General features: G+C 38.6%; 1 protein-coding gene across 2 annotated transcripts in view; it reads right to left on the bottom strand.

The window, feature by feature from the left end:
- The window catches only part of FIG4 (FIG4 phosphoinositide 5-phosphatase), a 120,226-nt gene that overhangs the window by 23,308 nt on the left and 69,949 nt on the right, over positions 1-26,969 (bottom strand). For both annotated transcript variants that reach the window (XM_032858303.1, XM_032858304.1), the window contains 6 exons: positions 24,745-24,803; positions 23,369-23,516; positions 22,438-22,521; positions 20,002-20,197; positions 17,647-17,729; positions 13,672-13,758 (listed from right to left, as the gene is read on the bottom strand). In XM_032858303.1, the coding sequence (XP_032714194.1) occupies positions 13,672-13,758; positions 17,647-17,729; positions 20,002-20,197; positions 22,438-22,521; positions 23,369-23,516; positions 24,745-24,803 (657 nt within the window). The remainder of the gene's footprint in view (positions 1-13,671; positions 13,759-17,646; positions 17,730-20,001; positions 20,198-22,437; positions 22,522-23,368; positions 23,517-24,744; positions 24,804-26,969) is intronic.

Here is a 26,969-nt window from a genome sequence, read left to right as displayed (position 1 = left end):
TTCCTAACCAAATCATAAAGGAACTATCAATTTAACCATTCATCTTTTGAAATAAGCCTCAAAGTTTTATTTTCAAAGAAATATTATTTTGAGGTACAGTGCTGGTTGACTTTATTTTAACTTTAAGTAACAGATTTCTAACACAATTACACATAGTAAAACAAAATGGTTAAGAAAGTCAAGATAGTCTCAGTCCCTTTTTACTTCTGGAGGACAGGATACATCTTATTCAGATATTCTGGGGCTTAATTAGTGTTTTGGTGACATCACACATACAGAGTAGAAACCATGACCCCTTTCTAATGGATATAAACCATCTTAGAGTTTTTTACAAGCTAATGGAAAGGGGTTTGAGAGAAAAGATTTTTAAAAATGGAAAAATTTTCATTCTTTTCAATCGAGATCAAACTGCCATAATTTTTTTAATCATAAGATTCTAAGAGTGAGGTAAATATAAAAACAAAGCAAAACTTTTAGAGCTTCATGTATTTGAAAACAACAGGCAAATGGAAATCAGGAAGTCATGGTTCTATTCTAGACATGCTGATAGGATTCTAAGAGCTAGTTATATATGGGGAAGGAATTCTTTTGAAGAGCTTCAGCAATTTGGTAGCAGCAGGCAACTGAAAATCAGAAAAGCATGGCTCAAGATGGTGACATAGGTCATTCCTGACTTCAGTCCCCTTTGCAAGACCAACTGGCAAATATGCATAAGGACGGTAAAGTGAAAATTCTCAGAACCCAGGGATGAGGCTGAAGCACCGCCTGAAAAACAAAGACTGAGAAGGATAACCTTAGAAGGGTTAAGAGGAGTGGCTATACTCTGACCACATGGCCCCCTCCCAGGCCCGCACAGTGCCATACCAAGAGGGGCCCCAAGGACCAATGGTTTCTACAGTGGGAGGAAAAAAGAACCCAAAGTGGACATCTAGTACCCCCAGCACTGCAGGGTCCTTCCCAGGAGGCCCATCTGGATGTTGCCTCACAGGGGTCACAGGAACCCTGCAGGGCTTCACCACCGAGAATCAGAAGCAGAGAGGGTAGGCAGGGTTTACAGTAACCAGTGCTCAATTTTGGAAGACCACATTTCTCTTTGCAGCTGTGCCCCAGCAGAGATCCTAGGCAGTGGCTGTGCTTATTTGCAGAGCCAACCTGGTGGCCCCTTGTGGCCAGGGGCCTGGTGGGCAATGGAAATTAAAGAATGCTAATTAATATCACAAAAACATATGAATGTGTAATACTCACTGGTAATAGTAAATATATAATCAAAGTCAGATTCTCTAATACTGTATTGGTGGTGTGTAATTCATTTGCAACTCTAGTTTAAAGATTAAAAAATAAATGTGTCTAAAAAGCTTAACTACAAGAATTTGTTATTGGATAGATAATATAAAAAAGTTATAAACTGTAACATCAGTAACTAAATGCAAAGGGAAAGAGATTTTAAAGTATAAAGTTTCCATATGCCATTGAAGTTGTTGTTATCATTTTAAAATAGATAACAAATGGAGTTAAAGCATACTACTACAAAAAGTCATTAGATCACAGAGGAAGACAGCAAGAGAAGAAGCAAGGAACAAAGAAGGTACAAAACAGAAAGCAATGAACAAAATGGCAACAGCAAGTCTTTACCTATCCTTAATTACTTTAAACATAACTGGATTAAATTCTCCCATCAAAACACTAGAGTAGCTAAATGGATAAAACACAAGATCCAGCAGTATGCTGCCTATAAAAAACTCACTTTAGTTTCAAGGATACATATAGACTGCGAATGAAGGGATGGGAAAAGATATTTTAAATAATTTATAACCAAAAAAGCAGCAGCGGCTTTAAGTTAAAAATGGTCAAAAGAGACAAAGAAAGTAATTCTATAATTGTAAAGGGGATCAATTTACCATAAAGATGTAAGAATTGAAACTATTTATTCACCCAACATTGAAGCACGTAACTATATAACTAAACTAAAAGGAGAGATAAACAGCAACACAATAATAGCTGGGATCTACTGAACATAAAATAATAATAATGCACAATAAAATACATAGGAATAAATCTAATCAAGGAGGTAAAAGATCTAAACAATGAAAAGTGTAAAACATTGATAAAAGAAACTGATGACAAATAAGTGGAAAGATATCCCATGTTCATGGACTATAAAGAATCAAAGCTGTTAAAAAGTCCATACTACCCAAAGTAATCTCTAGATTCAATATAATCCCTATCAAGATTCCAATAGCATTTTTCTTTTTTTTTTTTCTTACAGAGAGAGAAAAAACAATCCTAAAATTTACATGGAACCACAAAAGACCTGCATAGCCAAAGCAATCCTGAGAAAGAAAGGCAAAGCTGAAGGCATCACGCTTCCTGATTTCAAACTTCTTTACAAAGCTACAGTAATCAAAACAGTATGGCATTGGCATAAGAACAGAGAGCTAGACCAAAAGAATTGTACTGAAAGCCCAGAAATAATTCATGCATATACAATCAACTAATATTTGACAATGGAGCCAAGAACACGCTGTGAAGAAGACAATCTCTTCAATAAATGGTGCTGGAAAAGCTGGATATTCACATGCAAAAGAATGAAATTGGACCCCTACCTTATGCTGCAGACAAAAATTAACTCAAAATGGATTAAAGACCTCAGTGTAAGACCTGAAACCATAAAACTCCTAGAAGGAAACAGGAGAAAATTTCCTTGACATTGGCCTTGGCAATGATTTTATGGATATGACACCAAAAGCATAAGCAACAAAAGCAAACATCAACACGTGGAACTACATCAAACTAAAAAGCTTCTACATAGCAAAAGGAATGATCAACAAAATGAAAAGGCAACTTACAGAATAGAAGGAAAGATTTGCAAACCACACATCTGATAAAGGATTAACATCCAAAATATATAAGAACTCATGTAAGTAAAAAAAAAAAAAATAATAATAATAATAAAAAACCCAAACAACCCAATTTGAAAATGGGCAATGGACCTGAATAGACATATTTCTAAAGAAGACACACAAAATGGCCAACAGGAACACAAAAGGATGCTCAATATCACTAATCATCAGGGAAATGCAAATCAAGACCACAATGAGATATCACCTCATATCTGTTAGAAGAGCTTTTATCAAAAACACAAAACAAAACAACAACAAAATAAGAAATAACAAGTGTTGGTGAGGGTGTGAAGAAAATGGAGCCATTTTATACTGTTGGTGGGAATGTAAATTGGTGCAACCATTATGGAGAACAGTATGGAGGTTCCTCAAAAAATTAAAAACAGAAATACCATATGATCCAGCAATTTCACTTCTGGGTATAAATCCAAAGGAAAGGAAATACCTATCTTGAAGATTTATCTGCACTCCTATCTATGTTCACTGCAGCATTATTTACAATAGGCAAGGCATGGAAACAACCTAAATGGCTACCCATGGATGAATAAAGAAAATGTGAGATGAATATATTTATGAAATGTGTGTGTGTGTGTGTGTGTGTGTGTGTGTGTAATGGAATATTATTCAACCATTAAAAAAAAGAAATTCTGTCAATTGTGACAACATGAATGAAACTTGAGGGCATTATGCTAATTGAAATAAATCAGACATAGAAAGACAAAATCTGTATGATCTCGCCTTTTATGTGGAATGTAAAAAATCTGAACTTATAGAAACAGAACAGATTGGTAGTTGCCAGATGCAGAAGGTAGGGCATAGCAAAATGGGTGAAGGCAGTCAAAAGCTACAAACTTCCAGTTATACACTGTATTATATATTTGAAAGTTGCTAAGAGAGTAGATTTTTAAAAATTCTTACCATACACACACACACACAAATTGTAACTATGAGGGGTGATGGATGGGATAATTAACCTTATTGTGGTAATCACTTTATAATAGATACATATATCAAATCATTACCTTGTATACCTTAAACTTATTCAATGTTGTACGTCAATTATATCTCAATATAGCTGAACTGAAACAAATGAAAAAAGAAAATCCTGGCCCTATTTTAGCTTGTTCTCCTAATAGAATGTATAAGTTAACTATAAGGACAGCAATATTTCTCAATTGAGAGACTGATAAGATATCTGACAAGAAATTTGAGTTACTACCTCTAAAACTGAAAATGAGCTACGGGTGATCCTTGAACAACATGGGTTTGAATGGTGCAGGTCCATTTATGGAGGTTTCTTTTTTGTTTTTAAAAATATAGTATAGTACTATAAATATATTTTCTTTTCCTATGATTTTCTTAACAACTTCTTTTCTCCAGCTTACTTTATTGTAAGAATATAATATATAATGTATAAAACACACAAAATATGTTTACTTGACTTTATGTTTTCAGTAAGGCTTCCAGTCAACAGTAGACTATTAGTAGTTAAGCTCTGGGACAGTCTGCAGTTAAACACAGATTTCAGACTGTGCAGGGTAGGCGGTGTTGGCCCCCACACCTCCCATGTTGTTCAAGGGTCAAGTGTATAGTCCAAAGCTTACAAATAGTTGTCATCTGTCTAGCCATTTGCTTCCATTGGTTAACCCTGGTACTTCTCCCTCCCAATTATTCCATGATATTCCTAAAAGAGATTAAAAAAAAACTATTAAATATTGACTAGTACTCATTCATAATTTATTTAATGCTTTTAGGGCCTGGGGATACAAAAGCAGATAAGCTCTGCCCTCAAGGAACTCATAGTCTTTTTATTTATTTATTTACCTTTAAAGTGCTTTCTTTTTCCTTTGATGATTTTATTTTTAGGCACTTTCTACACCCAAAGTGGGCCTCGAACTCACAACCCCAACACCAAGAGTCAAATGCTTCACCAACTGAGCCAGCCAGTCATCCCTAGATTGGCTTTAGATGAAAAATACCATATATTAGGGGCACCTGGGTGGTGTAGTCAGTTAAGCATCTGACTTTGTTTTCGGCTCAGGTTGTGATCTCAGGGTTGTGAGACTGAGCCCCGTGTCTGACTCCCTGCTCAGCGCAGTCTGCATAGGACTCTCTGGACTCTCTCTCCCTCTGCCCCCTCCCTTTGTTCTTGCTCTCTCTCCCTCTCAGATAAATGAATCTTTAAAAAAAAAAAAATAAAACCCACATATTGGGTTCTATTTACCAAGGACTTTCTGTTCTCATAAAACTGGGAGGGAATGGCAGAATGATGGTTATAAAATACGAGCAGACTTCTAATCATGAAAACATAATGCAACTGATTTCTATGGTAGTATTCTTCAAATTTCTTCATAAGACCATGAGGAAAATGAGTGATAATATAAAATGATAAATAAAAATTATTTCTGTTAACATCAAAAGACGACTGATGCCGATCATTGAATATTAAACATGATCAGGACTTAATGGGATTTGTACTTCATTCTTTAAAATAGTGTGTAAAAGCACCGAGGAATTCTGAATAACACACTGAATAGTACAGCTATGTTTAAAGACGAAATCAAAAGCTTTTTTGTCTTTCAACCAAAAATTTATCTCAACTGAAAAGACTTCTCATATATGATCAAAGGAGGCAGGGGCCAAGAATATGTCATCCCTGGGCACACATTCTCTTTGTGCGAAAGGAATGAAGCCACGGTGACACAGCACGAGGCTCAGTCATCATCGCATCTGCCCCAAACCATCCCACTCACCTTCCATACAGAAAACTGATAATTGGGTAAGCTAACAAAATAACAAAAGGTTAAACAGTTACAAAATGTGACTCCTGTATACTGAGGGAAGAAAACCAATGAGTAATGCCCCTCACATGGGCCTATCAGATATCCAGATCTGCTCCCCCAGGATTAACCTGTTTGCTCATATACAAAATAAGACAGTGCTTTATGGGCTAAAAATACGTGTAAAGCTGTAAAATTCTTCACCTCTATCAGCAACTGAAAGATTTTTTTTGTCCTCTAATCTGAACATGGGACTCCAGAAAAATTTAAAAGCATGTATAATAATCTATTTAACCTGGAACCCCTGTAGAGAAAGAAAATTAAGTTGCTTGTTTTTTAAATCAAGAGCCAAAAAAAAGAAAAAGAAAAGAAACCAAACCAAACAAAAACACAAACTTAAATTTATCTAATCTCTGTAATCTAACAATCATCTTGTATGTGCTATTACTGTCATAAATGAAACACCTTAGCCCCCAAACTTAAGTCTGTCATGCATCTCCAATCCTGGTGACCCACAGCCAGATCTAGTCCACCAAACTAGAAAACACCTGGCCTCTTGCATGTTCCTCACACCCAATCCACTGGGTAGTTTTACCAAGCCCTATAGATTCTACTTTTGCAAAATAATCCCCTTCTTTATCTCAATGGCCAAGAGTGGACTACAATCCTTTTCTTGTCCTGATGTTTCCGACAGATGCGTTGTTTATCTTCCGGCCTCCAATTCATTCTCCACACTATTTCCAGAGTGACCTTTCTAAAATGCAAAACTAAGCCTATCACTCCCTGATTAAAACCAGCTTCTAGGATAAGGGCCACGCTCTCCCACTTAGCATCTCCACTTGATCTTTTTCCTATCTGCCTGTGACTCTCATTGACAACTTTAGACACAGAGTTACGTATGGATCTCGAAAGCTGCTGCATGGTCAGAAGCCTCCGTCCAGAGCCTTCTTTGTCTTCTTCTACCAAATAACTCCATCTTTCCTTTGGAGTCTAGCCTGATAATAAAGCCTACCCAGGAATCTCTGTCTGATTTGGGTTCTTCTCTGCATCCCCAAAGCCTCCTCTGCTAACATTTTCATAGCACCTCCCCACCACCTAGAAACGCTGACCCCATGGGTCAGTGCAAACCCTCAGAGGCAGGGACTGTTTCCCTTTCAACTGGGCGCTGAAAATGCCTCATCTGGCACAGAGTGAGCGTGCATTAAATAACTGCCACTGCAGCCCTTTCCTGCTTTAGGAGTAAGGTAAGAGCTTACCTTACACGAGTTTACCTTACCTTTCCTGAAAACAGCCACAACGACAAAACCCATGTCGAGGGGGTACTTAAGACCTCAGGTGAACCTGTGTAAATTCCCGTAAGTGGGAATCACCAAAATAAAATAAGCAACGTACATAATTTAAAAATACACAATAACGTCCTTTGGATACCTTACATTAATAACATAAGTACCTACAATTAAGTTTACTTTTATTGAGACTCTGCTCTCTAAGCCCCTGGAAATGACCCTTGGAAATCCCTTTTATGAAGATGGCGCCGGAGGGCTAAGAAGGAAACCCCTACCGCTCTCAAAGTCAAAGTCAAAGCCAAAGCAAAGGCTTTGAAGGCCAAGAAAGCAGTGCCAAAAGCCACCTGCAGTCACAAAAAAAGGAAGATCTGCACATCACCTGTGTTCTGAGGACCCAAGACTCTGCGTCTCCAAAGGCAGCCCAAATATCCTCAAAGAGCGCCCCCAGGAGAAACTAGCTGGATCACTAAGCTATCATCAAGTTCCCCCTGAGTACTGAGCCAGCCATGAAGAAAATAGAAGACAACAACACACTGTGTTTACTGCAGATGTCAAGGCCAACAAGCACCAAATGGAACAGGCTGTGAAGAAGCTCTACGGCATTCATGTGGCCAAGGTCAACACCCTGATCAGGCCTGATGGAGAGAAGAAGGCCTATGTTTGACTGGCCCCTCACTATGATGCTTTGGGTGTTGCCAACAAAATTGGGATCATCTAAACTGAGTCCCACTGGCTAAATCGAAATATAATTTTTTCGCCATAAAAAATTACATGATTATTCCTTATATGCTAGAAATGATTCAGGATTTCACCTTGTTCCATTAAGTTTCTCTTAACATAGTAGGCAGACCCTATTGCAGATAATATTCAAACAAAGAGACATTCGCTTTATCTCTGTATCTAATGGCTCTTTCATTCTGACTTCCTGTGGCAGCTTGCTGCTACCTCTTCCTTTTACAGGATCATCCTAGCTCTCGATTCCTTTTACGTAACGAGAGTATACTTTTCAAGGCCTGCATTTACTTTACCCACTATGGACATACCACAGAATACCTTCTTATCCCTACCCGATTCCTTTTCTTCTTGACTCCCTTCTCTGTTTCTAATTATTCCCAAGAATAATCACTTACACACACACATAACACACACACTTTCATTTAATCAACAAACACTTATCAAACACCTACATGCCAGGAACTAAGTTTTTTAATTCATGTGGTTCCAGAGAAGGTGCATTCATGTAAATCCAACCTGTGACTACCACCGGCAATAAGAAATGCACTTTGTGGGGCGCCTGGATGGCTCAGTGGGTTAAAGCCTCTGCCTTTGGCTCTGGTCATGATCCCAGGGTCCTCGGATCGAGCCCTGCATCGGGCTCTCTGCTCAGTGGGGAGCCTGCTTCCTCCTCTCTCTCTGCCTGCCTCTCTGCCTACTTGTGATCTCTGTCTGTCAAATAAATAAATAAAACTTTAAGAAAAAAAAAAAAAAAAGAAATGCACTTTGCATAGCAAACCAGTATATGGCTGTATTTTATACAGAGAAAGAAGATTCTAATCAACAAGACAGCTATACTTTGTGCCTTGCACTGGAATTCTTTTTTGGATTCAGTTCAGTTTTATTTTATTTCACTGTGTGGAGGCCTACTTGATTAATTTCATGGCCCACTTATGAGTCAAGAATTACAGTTTGAAAAGCACTGTTCTTTTCTTTTTTAATAATTTATTTAAGTGAGAGAGAGACTGAGAAAAAGCATGAGGGGTTGGGGAGAGGAAGAAGCAGGCTCCCTGCTGAGCAAGGAGCCAGATGCAGGGCTCGATCCCAGAACCCTGGGATCATGACCTGAGCAAAGGCTGATGCTTAACCAACTGAGCCACCTAAGGGCCCCTGAAAAGCACTATTGTAAAATACAGGAAGGAAACTTGTGTTTTGGAGTAGCTACTATATTAAAAAGAAAAAAAAAACAAAAAAAAAAAAAAACAAAACAGTTAAAACTACCCTGGAGGGATGGAGAGAGGATGGCAAGGGAGAGGACATGGCCAAGAGAGAGAGGAAGGCGAAAGTAAAAGAAATACAGAAGGGGAGAGAGTGGGCAGAAAGGGATCATTTAGGAATAGAAAATATAAAAAGGAAATGCTAAAGAAGAGACAAAACTAAAGACCAGAAGGAAGGAGGAACCGAGACTGTTATAGTAACTTCTGGGGTGAGGAAGAGGTCACAGACCGGCCTCCTTGTCACCTTTCATCTCCCCGAGTGTGGAGGGAATTCGCTGATTCATCACTGGTTACTGCCTCCCAACTGCTCTGAATCCTTAAACCTTTAAAGTACTCAGGGTGTTTAGGAAAGCAAGCAAGTGTTACCCATGAAGGTAGAAATACTGGGCCCGCAGCACAGAGCCCAGAGCACTGTCCGCAGAGCACTAGATGAGATCAGCGCGCGGAACCCCAGAGAGCGACTTGCGTATCGGGAATACACTGAAAATGACTCACGAGAAAACAAAGTTGAGTTCATCACAGCCGCTGGGCCATCCTCATCTCATCAGTGTGAAAAGGTGCGCTCCTTCTCACTGCGATTTGGGAAGCAGGTCCCCTAACAGAAACCCTTACCTAGGGGCATTCACCTCAAGGTCAGTAAATGCTTCTTACTTTGCAATGGACTGAGGGAATAAATGCAACATGATGGTCCTAATAGAGTAAACATCCTTATTTACTTTATTCATTTTCAGCTAACTCTGTGTTGGAATAACCCTAAGGGAGATAGTATTCATCCACTCTATGTATTATATTTTGAACCATTTCTTAGAGGTAGTTTTGAAATAAGCGAGACCTATTCCTGGAATAGGTGAGCCATAGAATAGTAGGCACTAATAATATATGTGTTCATGTTCTTTTTAACCTGCACTGATTGGCATTTGTTGCTCAGTTAAAAACTCCCAGAGAACTGGTAGGAGTGTAAAATGAGAACAGGTTGGTCTTGCATGAATACGGTGAGTCACCGCTGGGCCACATGTCACCCTGCCTGTCCTGGCACAGCCAGGCCTTCCACTCGGGGCCTTCTCGCTCTGCTTTTGGTCACAGGTGCATGTGGAAACAGGATAGAGGGAAAAAAAAAAAAGCTAAAAACTTGGTTCACTTACTTTTTTCTTCTATCAGAAGGGAACAAAGAAGTAGGGGAGGGCAGAGGGCTTATGAACAGGAAACAGAATGGGGGAAAAACTAAAGAATGTTCAAGGGTGGGGGGAGAAAGGAGCCACTGGGAGGGTGGCTGAAAACCAGGGAGAAGCTGGTGAGGTGGGCTCCTAGGTCAGGATGCTACAGACTCTGAAAGTCATGGGAGGGATGGCAGGGATAGATTCAGAACATTCCAACAAATATTTACTGAGTACTTAATTTAACATATTATTGTGGGGGCAGCCCGTACAAAGATGGGCTGCCTACTAGGAACTTATAACCTAGTAGGATAGCAGCAATCAAAAACAGTAGCAATATTGTTCTGATAATGACTAAATGGCCTCTATACCGTGCTTTACGTCGCGCAAACTATCCTTGCTCAAGAAGCATGTCTACATTGGGGACAATATGCTGGGTACTAGGAAGAGAATACAGTTGTCTTATCTTAAATATTATATTTAAATGTGAAAACAAAATTCAATATTAACAGAGCAGAAACATTACGTCTGCATGCAGAGACATCTACAAACCCAGATGAGGTCAGAGCATCGACTTGAGGGCTGCTCGCGCTAATTACTCAGGATTTCTACCACCGTGGCTATAAAAGCAGCTGGTGACATGAGGCATGTATGGCTTAGGGCTGGGCAGCCAGCCTGCCTGGGTTTGAATCCTGGCTCTTCCACTTCCTGTTTGTGAGCAAGTTACATGATTTCTCTGTGTTTCAGTTTCCCCATCTGTACAATGAGGCTGATAGAAAAGTCATAGGGTTACTATGAGAATTGACTTAATTCAGGTTAAGGTATTAAGTGAGTGTCAGTGAAGGTTGGCTGACATCATTGCTCCCTAGTTGCCACCATTCACTCAAGGAGCGGTAGGAGTCAAAGGGAGGGGTCACACTCAAACGAAATACGGCTTGGAGTGGCTGGGCTAACAGTGTAGACATGGACCAGTCTGGATTCAACATCCACTTCTACGAAATGTCCCCAGAATCTTGGATGATTCTGGGGTAGCCCAGCTACCCCACCCAGGTTTCTGCACCTCCTCCGTATATACCAGGGGCCCCTGCTACACTGGCTCCCTGTGAGTTGTTTACCGATAATTTTTATATCTGGCGTTGTGTTTACCTAACATCTAGAAAAGGAATATTAGTTTGTCTCAGGATTTCAAGAAAAATGGGTAAGACTGTAAATTATCAAGAGATGAGTAGACACACACACACACACACACACACACACACAAACTTAAACTTATTACTGTTTTAAAATGTCTTAAAGCCTAAAACATAACAAGATGAGAAGTCCAATCATCTTATATAAATCTATTGCTCTTGGTTTTGGCATAGCTTTCAAAATTTAAAAATGAATAGTTGACATTTTAAGATTCTAGTTAGAGAATTTCAGTTAAAAGCAGGCACCCATGCACATACACAGAGACACACATCCCCCCCAGAAAACAACCACAACTCTACTCTTGGGCAGTTGCCATGACAACACAATGCTGAACCTACTGGGCTCTCTGTTACCCTGTTGAAGATGCTCTGTGAAAAGACACTTGTGTTAGATTCTTTATTAATTAAGTGCAAAGGTTAAAAAAATTCTAGATCCATAAGGATTTCAGATGGTCTAGAACTCAGAAAAGTAAATAGTAAGTATTTCAAGAAAAGAATTTAAAAGTAATTACTGCAAGGCCAATTGTGGATCAAAGCAGATGCAATATGGAAGAAAACACAAAATATTTTTATTTTGTATGTTATATTCATGTCATCTTTTTTTTCCAACTTGTGCCATACTATTTTATTGGAATAATCAATTCATATAATATAACTTAGTTAACAGAGTCTATTTTTTTACTAACACTTTAAATACTTTCCTTTTCTGGCCAATCTATTTTGATTCATTTGGGAGCCCAAACTTCCATTCGCTAATTAGACTTAAGAAAGAAAAAATGGTGTCTAAATTAATAGGAGTTTATATATTTCAAAAAGAAAAAAAAGGAAAAAAAAAGAAAAAGAAAAAAACACTGGTGGGGAGAGAAGGGAGGGATAAGCAGGCCTTCTTCTCATTCCTCCCCCTTCTTGGATTAGCCATCTCTGCCTTTGGAAGTTTCTCTCAGTCTCAGATGCTAGACTCAGATCCCCTCAAGACTCAGTTAAATACCCTTCGTCACTCTATTCTCTTTTCCTGCCCTAGCCAGTGACTTCAATTACCACCCATAGGCATGTACATCCCCAGAAAGAAATGACCATCCCCATTTGTATCCCCAGAACTTCCAGATCAGTTGACCCAACTGCCTCCTAAACATGGCCATCTGGATGGTGCTGTAAGTGCAAACTGTATCCTCCTGCAGCATGCCTGACCTCAGTAAATGAAAGCCTGGAATGGTCCAGATACTCAGTACCTATCTGCAAATGAATAAATGTTTCAATCAACCAATCAAACTCGTTACACAAACCAAAAAATCGAAGGGTCATTCTTGATAAGGACTTCTTTCTCTCCCTCCACGATGAGTCAGTATCCAAGTCCCATTTTGCCTCCTAAATATTCCCCAAATCTATTCCATTTCCTAACTCCTAGCCACTACTCTCCACGGCTCAAGTCTTTGCCTGCATTATGATAACCGTCCCTTAACTATCAATCAGGAACATGCAGATGTAGTACACAGAGAAGGTTAGGCTATCAATATCGATCAAAGGTGTATTAAATAAACTGATAAAGTTGCTCGGGAGAAAAGGGAAGAGAACATTTGCTAAACATCAACCAAAGGCAAGGCACTGATCTAGACACCTCACGTATACAACCTCATTTAATATTCACAGTGACCCATTTTCTGGAAGAAACTCAACTGAGCACATAGCATCAGGAGCCTCTCCTGGTCACAACCTTTGCTTTGTTTGGTCCCAACAAGCAAGAATAATGATGAAGTCGATGATGATGATGATGATGGTGGTGGTGTTGGTGATGATTAGAACTAACAGAACTTTTTCCAGATACTTTTTCTCAGAATTTTGAATGCATTATTAAGCTTACCACCCTCCTACAGAGTAGGTGCCTTTACCAACCCATTTTGCAGACGAGGAAACAGTCATACAAACTGAAGTCACTTAATCAAGATAAAAAAAAAAAGTAATAGAGCTGTGATCTAGGATATGAACGTGAATCTGTTTAAAAATTTGCTAAACACCTGTTTAACTTACAGTAAGTCATTAGAAGCAGTGGGAAAACACGGCTAGAACAGACAAACCCATCAGTGCCCTCAAGGGTCTGGTACTGAACCCGAGGAGCCTGTCTCTATGGAGGGAAGCCTCCGCCAACTCCAATCCCACCTCCGAATGGTACATTTCAAGTCATAGCTGCCGATCTCTTTCCCATGCCCGCAGCTACGCAGTTATTCTTGGATAAGACATCAGGAGGAGATGCTTTAGTGCTTACGCTAATATGGTGACAAGACCGAAAAAGTTTCTTTAAAAAGTCTGCAAAAAAACCCCACTACAAATGGCATGAATACAAGCATTTCTCTAACGGTCTAATCTAGTACTTACAGTTTTATAACTCCATCTGGGCACCTGGAACAGAGCTGCTGGCTGCTCCTGTCTTGTTTATGTCGACGCTGACCCAGCTGAACAAACCTACAGATTACAATGGATAAAAACTAAGCTGAAGTTCAACAGATTACACAAAATGGTATGAGCTTTCAAATGACATTAGACTGCTTATTCCAGAGAAGCACACGACAGTGCCCTATGCAACCCCAGACTGTCCTTACAAATGGAGGCCTGATTTTACAGTGGGTTTGTTACAAATGAAGGAGGAGGAATTCTGCGTTTCAGTCTACTCAAGGGGACATAGAACTTGAACTGAAGTGATCTTGAAGCCAGGAAGATGAACTTTCAGAGCCTCCCTTATCTAAGGGTGACTGCAGCAGGAAGCTGGGAAACATGAGGAGAGGCATTTGCAGTGAGAGATGATGAAGAAAGAACAGGATCAGGCTGGGGACCCATCTCCCAAAGCAGGGACACTGCTAGAAACTCAGCATGTGGACTCTGTCTCCTTAGGGCCACAAGAATCCCTAAGTGTATTCCAGCCACTCCCGTACTTTCAACTATGAAGGACAGGGGACGGAAGAGACCACCTGCTGAGCCCCACGGCCACACCACCCCTCCTGAGAGAACAACACCCACTCAGACTTGAAGCTAAGAGTCACGGGGACTTGCTGCCTGCCAGCTTCATAGGATAGGAGGATACCCTGGAGTAGGCCAGTGAGCTGATGGGCCAAGGACAACCTGCTATTTCCCAAGTGCATACCTGTCCTAGTGTGGTCTGTGCTCCAGGCCTCCATCTTCCCCTCAGGGACACAGCTTATAATTTTGTTCTAATGTGCCCCCAGGAGGTTATGCGGCAGGATTAAATTCCAGTCCCAATTTTCTACTATTTTAAATATTTTCTTTCATAATTATTGATATTTTTATAATTTTTTTATTAGCTTTTTTAAAGGTCAAGAAAAGTACTGCAGAAACTACCAATTACTAAGGCATTAGGGTGCTACTGGAAAACATTCAAATAACTTACTTTTAATCCAATTTTTATCTTTAGCTAGTATAAACATTTTTTATCCATTTTGGGGGCAGAATATCACATAACACCTGTTATTTGTACAGAATTTTAAACATCCCAAATCATGTGCACCATAATTGTCAGAATATTTTTTTTTTTAAAAGATGCTTTATTGGGTGCCTAGGTGGCTCAGTGAGTTAAAGCCTGTGCCTTCGGCTCAGGTCATGATTCCAGGGTCCTGGGATCGAGTTCCGCATCGGGCTCTCTGCTCAGCGGGGAGCCTGCTTCTCCCTCTCTCTCTGCCTGCCTCTCTGCCTACTTGTGATCGCTCTCTCTGTCAAATAAATAAATAAAATCTTAAAAAAAAAAAGATGCTTTGGCACAGGGCTGAAGCTTTGAGGAGGTAAGAAGACTTCCAGGTCCGTTTGAGATAGCAAACCAAAGATATCAGAAAAGCCGAGGGCAAAGGAAGGTATAGAGAACAGGGCTAAGCGATTAGAACCAAACTACAAAACCAAGAGATCTTTAGGAGTTTGGAGGTAGTTGAGGCCAAATGTAGGAAAAATAGGCAGGAGAACAGGAAGCTAGAAGACAGGCTATAGATTGCCGGTTCCAGCGCATTCCTTCCCTCCCAACGTCGTCCTGTGGTTGCCTGGTCGGGAGCTGCGACAGGCAAGCCAGGCCAGGCCACTGTCTTTACACGCACAGTCTTTGGTGGATGCTAGCCAACTGGGTGCAGAACTGCGGTGGGAGAGGGCAGAACTTTTGAGCCCAGTTTAGGCCAGAACTACATGGACTTTCACCCTGTCTCTGAATGTCTGCCCTCTGGATCAGACATGGCACTAAGAGAGCCCCAGAGCCTCGGTGGGCCAAGAAGGGTCCCAGTCAGTTCCTGAACATCCTTGGCCATCCCCTGGCACAGCCACACCCTCAATACTGATGGAGGGAGGCCTCCTCTGCCATAGCAATGCCCATGACAGATGGACAGGGGAGACGCCTCTGCCTCCAGGAGAAGCAGTCTGCCCACAGTAAAAAGCAACTCACAGAGAGGGGAAGAGATACCAGACCTCTGTTTCCCTTCCCCCCCAGGTCTGCATCATAAGCAGGGGCAGCTGATATTACCAAGAGAATAAAAAAGGAATGCATAGTCCAAAATCACAGGTACCCACGGAGCCCAGGAAAGGTCTCCTAAATAAGTCATTGAACGGCTCTCGGCCTAAAAAGAGGGATAATCTTTTCAGCGCACTACACAGTTGTTGGAAGAAGGAATAAAACACTGTCCGCTGTTATGCCAATCAAAGGAGGAGGTGTTGTTCTTCAGGATATCAAACACAGAATCTTATTCCAGGACATGGATTCCTCCCTCCCCGGCAGTACTCCCTTCCCCGTGGGCCTGCCACTGTCCCCTTCTTAGACTGGTTCCCAGGGGTACTGTGGCTGAACAGGACTGTGTCCCACTCTCTGCAAAGGGAGGACTAGAAGTGGGCCTCCGAGGCAGTCTGAGCTAAAAAGGCTCCAAGCAAAAGTCATGCCTGAAGCAAGAGACACTTCCTTTTTGCTTAATTAAAGTGAGCCAAAATGTCAGTCCTTGACCGAAGTGCTCTTGCTCTCTGCAATAAGCAAAGTGCTATTATTATTCAGTCACTAACCCCAGATAATTCCTTCTTCCAGACCAGGCTTCTTATAAGGGCTCACTTCAAATGCTGAAGAGTTGAGCCACACTGCTGGGACAGCTGTGGTGGGTAAGTGATTGTGCATCTGTGTGTCCGGGCCTGAATTCTAGGTGACTAAACTGGCTTCTGTTAAGACAGTAATAGTACGAGAATCATACCAGTGTTTTTGCTGTTAGGAGATGCTGCGCATTTTTTTTATATTTTACATATATTTTTATTATATTTTATATTTATTTTATTTTATATTATATATTTATTTATATATTTATGTAAATACATATTTACATATATTTTATATTATATTTTACATATAATAGCAGATTTTACTAATCTGAATGAAGTAAAAAGCATCAATATCCAGTTTGATGGATGAAACAAATGAAATACTCCCCTTAAAAAAAAGGGGAACATCAGTGCTCATTTATATTGTAGATATTTATATTTATTTATAATATTTATATGATATTATTATATATCATATATTATATAAGCCAAACTTGTATGAATAAAGTGGGATGGTATTTACATGCAATAATTAGGTCTTCTCAATGCATGTATTAAGCTGAGGAAGTGTTAACAGTGGTTATCTTAGGTTCTTGAGGATTTCTAGGTGAGGGATTCTCTTGAGACTCTGATAACTCTGATTCTGTTTCTCCTCAGAAACACACACACACACACACACACACACACAATTATGTATGGGATTTCACGGAAAACCTTTTAGTGGATCCTCTTTCAGCTTAGTCTGTCTAATTAAGTTCTAGAACATTCTGACTTGATGTTTTTCCTCCTCAGCTACCACTCCCACCAGCACCCCAGAGCTAACGCAAATCAAGGTTCTCAATCGTCAATACCCAGGTTCATTTTGTAAGAAGTTCCCCAATTTGGGGACTTTTTTACTGCAAGAATACAGAAATGTATGTCCACTTCAGCTTGCAGCTTATATATAAGTGGTGAGAATACATGAACTCATCATCAATTTTTATCACTGAGGGGACTGAGAGTCTCAGGCAGTAGGCCCTTTAACTCCAAATAGAAACCAGTGTTTCAGAATTTGACCTCCTAAACACTATTATTGTATTCCAAGTGGAATTCATTTCCTTCTGTATCGTTGACCACTTTCACTTTTAGAAGTTATACTAGACATAAGTTATTATAATAATATATTTGCATTTCTTAATTTGTTTTTTTCCGTTTTATTTTCTTTTCAGTGTTCTAGAATTGTTTATGCATCACATCCAGTGCTCCATGCAATATGCATTTCTTAATTTCTACATAGAAGTAGTTTACCTTGAATAAATGGAGAGATCCTCTTCTGAGAGACCATCTGAGAGGTTAATTCCATATACCTCTTTCATGGGCTGGACCATATTCTGGGGTTAAAAATAAAAAGGAACCAGGAAAAATTTTTAGACATCTAGCATGTTAATTATTTCCAAAGATGAAGAAAATGAACCTGTGAAATTTTCCACAAAAGCAATCACAATATTTCTTCAGTCCATTCATTAAACTTCTCAGTTAATTATTTTTTAAAAATCTAATTTTATTTCCACTAAAAATACTTTGTTTTAGGGTAAAAAACTATTAAATAACTACTAGTTCCTTTTGTATAATGCAGGAATTAGAAAACTTTTTCTGCAAAGGGCCAGATAGTAAATATTTTAGGTTCCTTGGGTCATATCATCTCTGCTACAACTACTCAACTGTGCAGTTATAGTGCAAAAGCCCCCATATATGTAAACAGGTAGGCACAGCCGAGTTCCAGTAAAGCTTTATTTATAAAAAGAGGCAGTGGACTGGATTTTGACAAGTGGCTGTCATTTGCCAACTCCTGGAATTATGGATTCAATCCTTACATTATCACATTTTACTTGCCATATCTACTTTCTATGACTTCTGGCTATTTCTGGGAATCAAATTTCCCTAAAGCTAAATTTGGTCCTTTTGTAGTTATCTTCCCTTTTAGGTTCCCTTATATTGGTAATGTCAAGTTGAACAGGGTGAATTTCCCACTGGGGCTATGCAAAGACTGTGAGGCCCAGATCTAAACCCTACCTTCCAAAAATATGCTAAGCAAGGAAATAAATGGACCTCAAGTGGATGTGCCGTTCAAAAGTGGACAGGATTCTCTTAAAAATTCTGAAGTGATAAGAAATTTATTGTTATTCATGGGAAAAAAACCACCAATTTTATTTCAAAATGAAACCATTTCAATAATGTCTGTGCTAAATGTATTAGTCTCTTAATGACCTAAATGTGAGACCCAAAAGCATAAAACCCCTAAAAGAAAACATAGACAGTAATCTCTTGTACATTAGTTTTAGCAATATATTTATGATAAGAGAAACAAAAACAAAAATAAACTACTGGGACTACAAACCAAAATAAAAAGCATAGCAAAGGAAACTATCAATAAAGTCAAAAAAGCAACCCATTAAATGGGAGAAGATATTTGCAAATGATATATCCAATAAGGGAATAGTGGCCAAAATATATAAAGAACATCTATAACTCAACACCTAAAAAACAAACGATCTGATAAAAAAGATGGGGAGAAGACCTGAATGGACATTCTTCCAAAGAAGATATCCAGATGGTCAACAGACACATGAAAAGATACTCAGCATCACTCATCATCAGGGAAATGCATATAAAAACCACAATGAGATATCACTTCACACCAGTCAGAATGGCTAGCATCAAGAAGACAAGAAACAGCAGTATTGGCAAGGATGTGGAGAAAAGGGAACCATCATGCCCTGTTTGTGGGAATGTAAATTGGTCCAATGACTGTGGAAAACAGATTGGAATTCCTCAAAAAATTAAAAACAGAATGCCATATGATATAGTAATTCCACTCCTGATTATTTACCTAAAAAAACACAGTAACAATTCAAATACAAAAGACAGATGCATCCCTATGGTTATTGCAGCATTATTTACAATAGCCAAGATATGGAAGCAACCTAAGTATCCATCAATAGACAAATGGATATACAAGATGTAGTATTTATATACATATACACATGATGGAATATTACTCAGCCATAAAAAACAATGAGATTCTTGACATTTTTGACAACATGGCTAGACCTCAAGGGTATTATGCTAAGTGAAATAAATCAGACAAAGAAAGTCAAATACCATATGATTTTACTTAGATGTGGAATCTAAAAAACAAACAGACAAACAGAAACAAACTCATAAATACAGAGAACAAGCTGGTGGTTGCCAGAGGGGAGGGAGTACAGGCATGGGAAAAGTAGGTGAAGGAAATTAAGGGGTACAAACTTCCAGTTATAAAATAATTAAGTCATGAAGATGAAAAGTACAGTATAGGGAATATAGTCAATAATGTTGTAATAACGTTGTCATAGGTGACTACAATCAAGGTAAGCATTAAGTAATGTGTAGAATTGTGAGACCACTATGTTGTACACCTGAAACTAATATAACAGTGTATGTCAACTATAGTTCAATATAAAAAAAAATACTCATCTCTGCAGTGCCTCAAACACCACACATTAGAATGGCAAGCATGAGAAATAATGTGACTTTTTCTCTCAGCCTTCTAACAGAAAGTAGAATTTTAGAGATCATTCCCCAAGCCTCAAGCCAGACCACATAAGCTCCTCTCCCACACACCTCGGTCACTTTGGCACTGTCTCCTGTGTCCGTCATCTTCACTGGGGTGGAGCGCTGAGACACAGAGCCCTCCTCCTCCCGGTCAGTCCCAGAATCATCCTCAGAGCTGCTGGACACAGCCTCCTCGCTGGGGGGTGGCGGGGCGCTGGCTGCTGTTTTCCGTTGTAAGACAGCTTCTTCTCTATTGCTTTTGTTCCTTTAAGAAAATGAATATTGATATAAAGCATCTTTAAACCAAACGCTTGACACTCACTATGTATGACTCTGTCCAACACCTTAGTCCTGGTGGAGCACAAGAAAATGGCTGTTGAGCAACTAGTTTCTGGGTTCACGTTGTGATGAAGAGAAAACCTTAACATTTTACCATGAACTTGTACTGACTATATATGAATTTAAGCCGTTATAAATTCAGAACATAAACTGGTAAGTGCATGTAAACCAATGCAGAAGTCTTCTCACCATTTGGTTACTGTGCTTTCCTTTAGTGACTGAAATCAGTATTTTTAAAATTTTGGTACAATAATAGAAGACTGTGTTTGGGACATTAGTAAATTATCTAGCTACAACTTGTAAAACCTTCAAGGGAAGGTCAATAGCCAAATCCATGTAAATTTCCTTCCCTTCTATGATTTTTATCAATCACAGCATCAGCTGATGATTTGTACCATAGTAATGGGAAACTGATGAACATAAACTAAATTTTAAAATCCATGTTATTAGGGTGGGTATTAAGGAGGGCACTATTGCATGGAGCATGGGTGTAGTACATAAACAATGAATTTTGGAACACTGAAAAAATTAAAAAATAAAAATCTTTTTAAAAATCTGTGCTATTAGTAAATAACTATATTTGCTAGACATTCCTACTAATAGTAGGGAATAGATGGGGGGCAAATAAACCTCAAATTTAGATTTATAAAAGTATTTACTTTAGTTCCAAATATGAGAGTAGTAAGAATATTGTTTTCTTTTTTTTTTTTTTTAAGATTTTTAATTTATTTGACAGATAGAGATCACAAGTAGGCAGAGAGGCAGGCAGAAAGAGAGAAAGGAGGAAGCAGGCTCCCTGCTGAGTAGAGAACCCGATGTGGAGCTCGATCCCAGGACCCTGGGATCATGACCGGAGCCAAAGGCAGAGGATTTAACCCACTGAGCCACCCAGGCGCCCCTATTATTTTCTTTTAAACTCAGAAAATATTTTATAGTAATATATTTGGCTTTGAGGAGAAATGCTTAATATTTCAATCTTTAAAAACTACTCTCTATAAAAAACTTAAAATACCATAATATTCTGAAATGTTCTAGGAAAGGAAAGTGCAGTACTATCTGACCATGGGTTATTATATTACTATTATTATATAATATTACCAGATAATATTATATAATAATAATCATAATAAATAATGTAATTTTATTTAATTTTATAAATTTATAATATTTACATTTATAATAAAATATAAAGTAATAAAAATTATTATATAATAATTACTATATTATTATTATAGAAAATAAGCTAGTTTCTGACTTTCTGTAAAGTAAAAATTAAAATCAGTGGAATTTCTGTACCATACAATAATGTAGCTGGTCATTTATGCATTTCCAGGAACTTCTTGAATTCTGAACTCCTGAGGACATCTCTTAAATTTCTTAGTTTCTGGTCTAAGGCTTAACATGCAACTAATATTTAAAGCCACAGAAATGGTGTATCTGGAAATAGTAATATATATCTCATTGCATAAACCACATGTAGCTAGAAAACAACCAGGATCCCATACACACCTACAAATATGATTAGGACTCAATATCTACAGTCTGGCCAGGGTTTCTGACCAGAGTCTAAAAAAAAGAAATCTCATCACTGGAATCATTCAGGTTAGCGGCAATAACAGATTATGCTAGAACACATCACCTCTCAGTCCAGTTTCTAAGCATGAAGACATAAACATGGTTTGACTTCTTCCTCACATTATTGGATGTAACAGTCTTTCCCAAAACAATGTTACAGTAATACACAGAAAACTTATTAATTTCTTTATCTGAGCATATTTATTTTAATGGTTCCTCAGGATGCCACTAAAAATAAATAAAATGATTATAAATTTTTACCTAAGTATTTTATGTTGTAGGAAACTGAGAACGCTGAGTTTTTTTATAGGACACAACACATATTATCTGCTACCTGTTCCTATGCCATCTGTGATATTCCTAACTGAAAATAAAAAAATGCACCAGGTTGCTTAAATTCCTGTAAATTCTTTCAATGCTGAATTCTTTAGTGATCCCAGCGCGATGAATAAGCTACCTGCACTGATGCAATAAATAGAATGTGCTCCAAACTATGTGACTTGAAGTTATTCTTTTTGGTGCCAATTACATTGCAAGTGCCATATTGTTTTACGTGAATCTTTAAAATTTCGTTCTATATGCAAATCTTACCCCAAGACTGATTTTCCGGTTTCATCTGGTTTACGCACTGTAAATGGACTTGGATCTATGCCAATGGTCTTAGGCATGAAGTCACTGAGGAAAGAGGAAAGAAATGCCATATGAATCACTGTCCATCCACAGGATACTTTCATTCAATTCACATTTTCATACTATTTCTTCTTAGCCCCTACATATATTCTGAGCCAAATGTTCAGGGGAGCTTAGGTGATCAAGGCCAAAAAGTTCCATGAACTAATGGCACCAGTAACTTCAATGCTATCCGTCTTCACTGGGCATTTTATTCATGATTATGAGACCCAGTGGTTTTGAATTTAAGATTTTTCTCTACTGGAACAGAGTTCTATCTAAATCACTGCCACGATGTGTACAGTTTGTTTAGTCATCAGAATTACTTTTCAGGTAAAACTAAACTCATAAGACCAATGGCAAAACACTAAGCTACTCGGTTTTACCATGTTTTTATTACAATAGACTACCTTGGGAGGCTGACATAATAATCAAAAACACAGGAGTGTTTGAGTTGAAGTATCAGCATCTACCTTATTAGGCTGGGGTTAATTCATTAAAACACTATCGGGACACTTTAAATAGAAACTTCTAGTTTACTAGATACTAAGATAGGCTGAAGCTCCCTCTGCACTGTGCAAGGCCTACCTCCCGATTATTGTTGTAACCAGACCAAACTCCTCAGAGGTGCCAGAAAGACCGGAGTTGCATGGTTTATGCTGATGAAACTTAATGGCCTGGCAAGGATACCACTCCAAGTGTGGCCCATTACATTTTTTGAAGGAAAAGAAAGTAAAATTGAATCTGATCCAAATGGCTATTGCACTTGTGGCAAAGCAAGACATAGCTATATAGACTAGGAAAACTCAAGTTCAAAAATCCTTACAACAGTCTCAGGACACTTACAACGTACCGTGCTGAGCTTGTCATAGCCAAGCAAAAGGTATCATCAAAACTACTCAGTTCATACGGTCGAAAGAACTCGTTGTGAATGTCAATCTCTTCTTCATATCGGTGGAATTTCTTTACTATCAACTTCTTTAAGTTCGCAGCACAGATAACTAAGAGAGATATGTCTATTACTCATAAAGTCTTCAGATGACATCTGGCAAACAAGGTTCAGCTCCTGCCTCTAGCACTCATACACTTGGGAAGGAGATGACATATGTACACAGAGTATACAGTGCAAAGCCAAGTGTGACAAACTCCAAGGAGGCAGGAAGGCCCCTGGAAGTCTGGGTGCGAACAGGGAGTTGTTTTAGAAATCAAATTACTCAGCTCTTTAAATTCCTTTTTGCTCATAAATAAATACCTTCTGCCTTCTAGATAAAAATTGTACAGTTATTTCACTATATTTTCCTTTATATTTCAAATCATGGCCAACAGAAGACTGTTGTTCGTGGCCAACATTAGACTGTTAAAGTCCTTTCCTTTCTCCTAGAACAAAAACCTTCTTTGCAATATGAGTTATGATTTTTCCCAGAATTTCAAGGTTGTAAGTACTTTTAAAAAATTAATTAATAATTTACTAAGAACTAAAAATCATTTGTAATCTTCTTAGTTTATGGCCTTTACCATCCAAAGTTGGAATACCTAACCATGATTAGATGGGAGGCCTCAAGAGGAACATTCCAGATTGGGAACTGATCTTACTTAGTGCCCATTCACAACTGGGAGAACGGACTTCTTCAAGGTTGGGGAATCAGTAACAGCACTACACTCTATTTAAAACCGAGCAATTATTTCAATTTGGAAACATCATTCAAATGTATTGTATATTTGAGGTCATTCATTTAACATAAAAAATGTCCTGCCTTTCTGACAAATTAATAAAATGAAATTTACACTTTAGTGACTAAAATGTACTTTTATATACACATATGTATCTTTTTCCACTGCTTAGATACAGGAGAAGATTTTATTTCTCCTTGTGAGTGGGTCTTCACTTCTTTCCCATTATCCCCAAATACCTAGAAATATAATCAGTACTAACTTAAAAGGGTAAACTAATATATTATATCCATTAGACATTTCAGGGACATAACTAATAACTATAAAACACAGTACAAGGTCCTGGTCTACTTGGATAAAAGAAGTATAACATAATCACTGCCCTTAGAAAGCTATAAGATGTTAAAATCCCCTATTATAGCAGCAACATGAAACTGAGTAGTCATTCATGTCTTTTTAATGAAATATTATATGCAAAGAATTTAATGCTTCAAGTTCATTTAGGAATAATTCTAAAATATATTGGTATAAAAACTAAGAGAGAAACAGTGTACCTACCTTCATCATACGGTAGCGGTAAATGCTTTATTACCTCTGGAGTCCACCAGTAAGTGTAACTATAAAATTTAAAAAAAATAAGTGAAAGGATAAGATGCGCCAAATATAGGGACTGGCATTCTATAATTCACTGGGTAAAAGGGATTTATGGTCTATTGTAAGATGCTGCTGGGCATAGGAGGTCTTCAACATGTTCATTTCTTTCCCAACCCCTTTCTTGTTTCAGCTATATCACAGATCTACAAAAATGCCACGAGCACACCTGAGAATCAAGAGGCTCTGATGTTACTGACTTTTAGCTAAAAAATATTTGGGTATACTAAGCCAGATTCGAGGAGCTGCTGGTTACTTCTCCCCAGAGACTGTGCCTGCATTACTCAGCAAGCCAATGAGCAGCGGGACCTTGACCCAAGTGCTATCATCAATACTTGTCTTGCATGTAGCCATCTAAGAACCAGATTACTTTTTCCGCTCTGCTCTATGGATAGGGGTCTGTGTGTATACTTAATTACAACAGTTAAGCAAAATCATTAAGTGAATGGATAGTCCTAAAGAACAAGGTCCCTTAGAAAATAGTGGAGGCCCTGTTAATCTTTAACAGTAAATATTCACTACTTCATTACAGAGGCCAGTCAGAGGAAGGTAGGGAATTTCAATCACCTGGATTTCTGCCAGAAGACGCATCTGCTCTGAGCCAAGAACTGAAACGTCGGATTTAATTCTAAATCAAATTCTGATATATTGGATTTTTAGGGGGAAAACGCTATATCAAAGTTCATGAGTGCTAGGAAGGGGAATGATGTGAAATAGTATATCAAAATGTATTAAAAACATAGATTTTCGGGGTACCTGGGTGGCTCAGTTAAGTGGCTGCCTTTGGTTCAAGTCAATGATCCCAGTGTCCTGGGATCAAAAAGCCCCATGTCAGGCTCCCTGCTCAGTGGACAGTCTGCTTCTCCCTCTCCCTCTGCCTGCCGCTCTGCCTACTTGTGCTCTCTCTATCTCTCTGTCAAATAAATAAATAAAATCTTAAAAAAAAAAAAAAGATTTTCAAAAGGTTCAGAAGTAAAAAAAAGAGCCTCTGAGCAAAAATGCTAAAAGGATCATTTTAAATAAATGAGAAGCTTTCTAAAAATAAAACGCTGACATTACAATCTTGGATAATCCCAATTATGAAGATGTGGGGGTATTTAAATGAAATGGGCAACAGAGAGAAGTCTCCTAGAGATGGCAAGCAGAATATATAACCGAGGATGATGGAAAAAAGGAACATGACGCCTAATTAACCGTGAGCGGGAAAGTGAGATGGTAACAGGAAAGGTTCTTCAAGTTTTGCTTGAGACTGAAGTTATGAGCAGCAGGACCTTGACCCAAGTGCTATCACCAACACTGTCTTGTATGTAGCCATCTAAGAACTAGATTACTTTTTCCGCTCTGCTCTATGGATAGGGTCTGTGTATATAGTTAATTACAACAGTTAAGCAAAATCATTAAGTGAATGGATAATCCTAAAGAACAAGGTCCCTTAGAAAGGTCCCTTTTTGAAATTCAGTGCACACACAAACAATTGGGAGATCCTGTAAAAGGACAGGTTCTGATTCAGTAGGGCCTGAGATTCTGTGTTGATGAGAAGGTCCTGGGTGACGCCAGAAGTGTCAGTTCTCACACTGCTTTTTGCATAGCAAGGCTCTAGAGCATGAAAAGAACAGAAAAGGATTATGCCAGCTGCTTGTGGATAATTCATTCAATCTTTCAACATTTACGGAGCACAACTGTGTGTCTGACACAGAGAATAGTGTTAGAAATGCTGTGTTGAAAATAATGACAGAAAAAGCAGAGCTACTTAATCCCAATACTCTTTCGATCTTCAACAGTCATGAGAAGTTTCATGCTGGAAAGATAAAAACAAGAGAACAGAGAAGCATGTATAGCCCAAGAGATGAAAGGAAACAGCAGAGCATCTCTAAAAGAATTCAAGTGTCTTGGTACCACTGAGGCTTAATCATCTTTCCAAAAAGAGTGAAGAATGGAACTTACACTAAAAATGGTTAAATGCAGTCTTGATGCTCGAAAGTGAGAGGGTAATAGATTCCGGAACTATACACCAATGAGTGTGATGTCAATTCTAGCAAGATAACAGAATCAAGTATTAAGTAGAGATATGTTGTGAGTAACCTAAAAAGATGACCAGTGACTTCCATGAATCCACATCCAAAATACACCAG

Source organism: Lontra canadensis, unplaced genomic scaffold (assembly GCF_010015895.1).
Source record: "Lontra canadensis isolate GAN:19392208 unplaced genomic scaffold, GSC_riverotter_1.0 scaffold14, whole genome shotgun sequence".
Taxonomy (NCBI): domain Eukaryota; kingdom Metazoa; phylum Chordata; class Mammalia; order Carnivora; family Mustelidae; genus Lontra; species Lontra canadensis.
The sequence above is the reverse complement of the archived record's forward strand: the minus strand, read 5'-3'. Positions and strand labels throughout refer to the sequence as shown.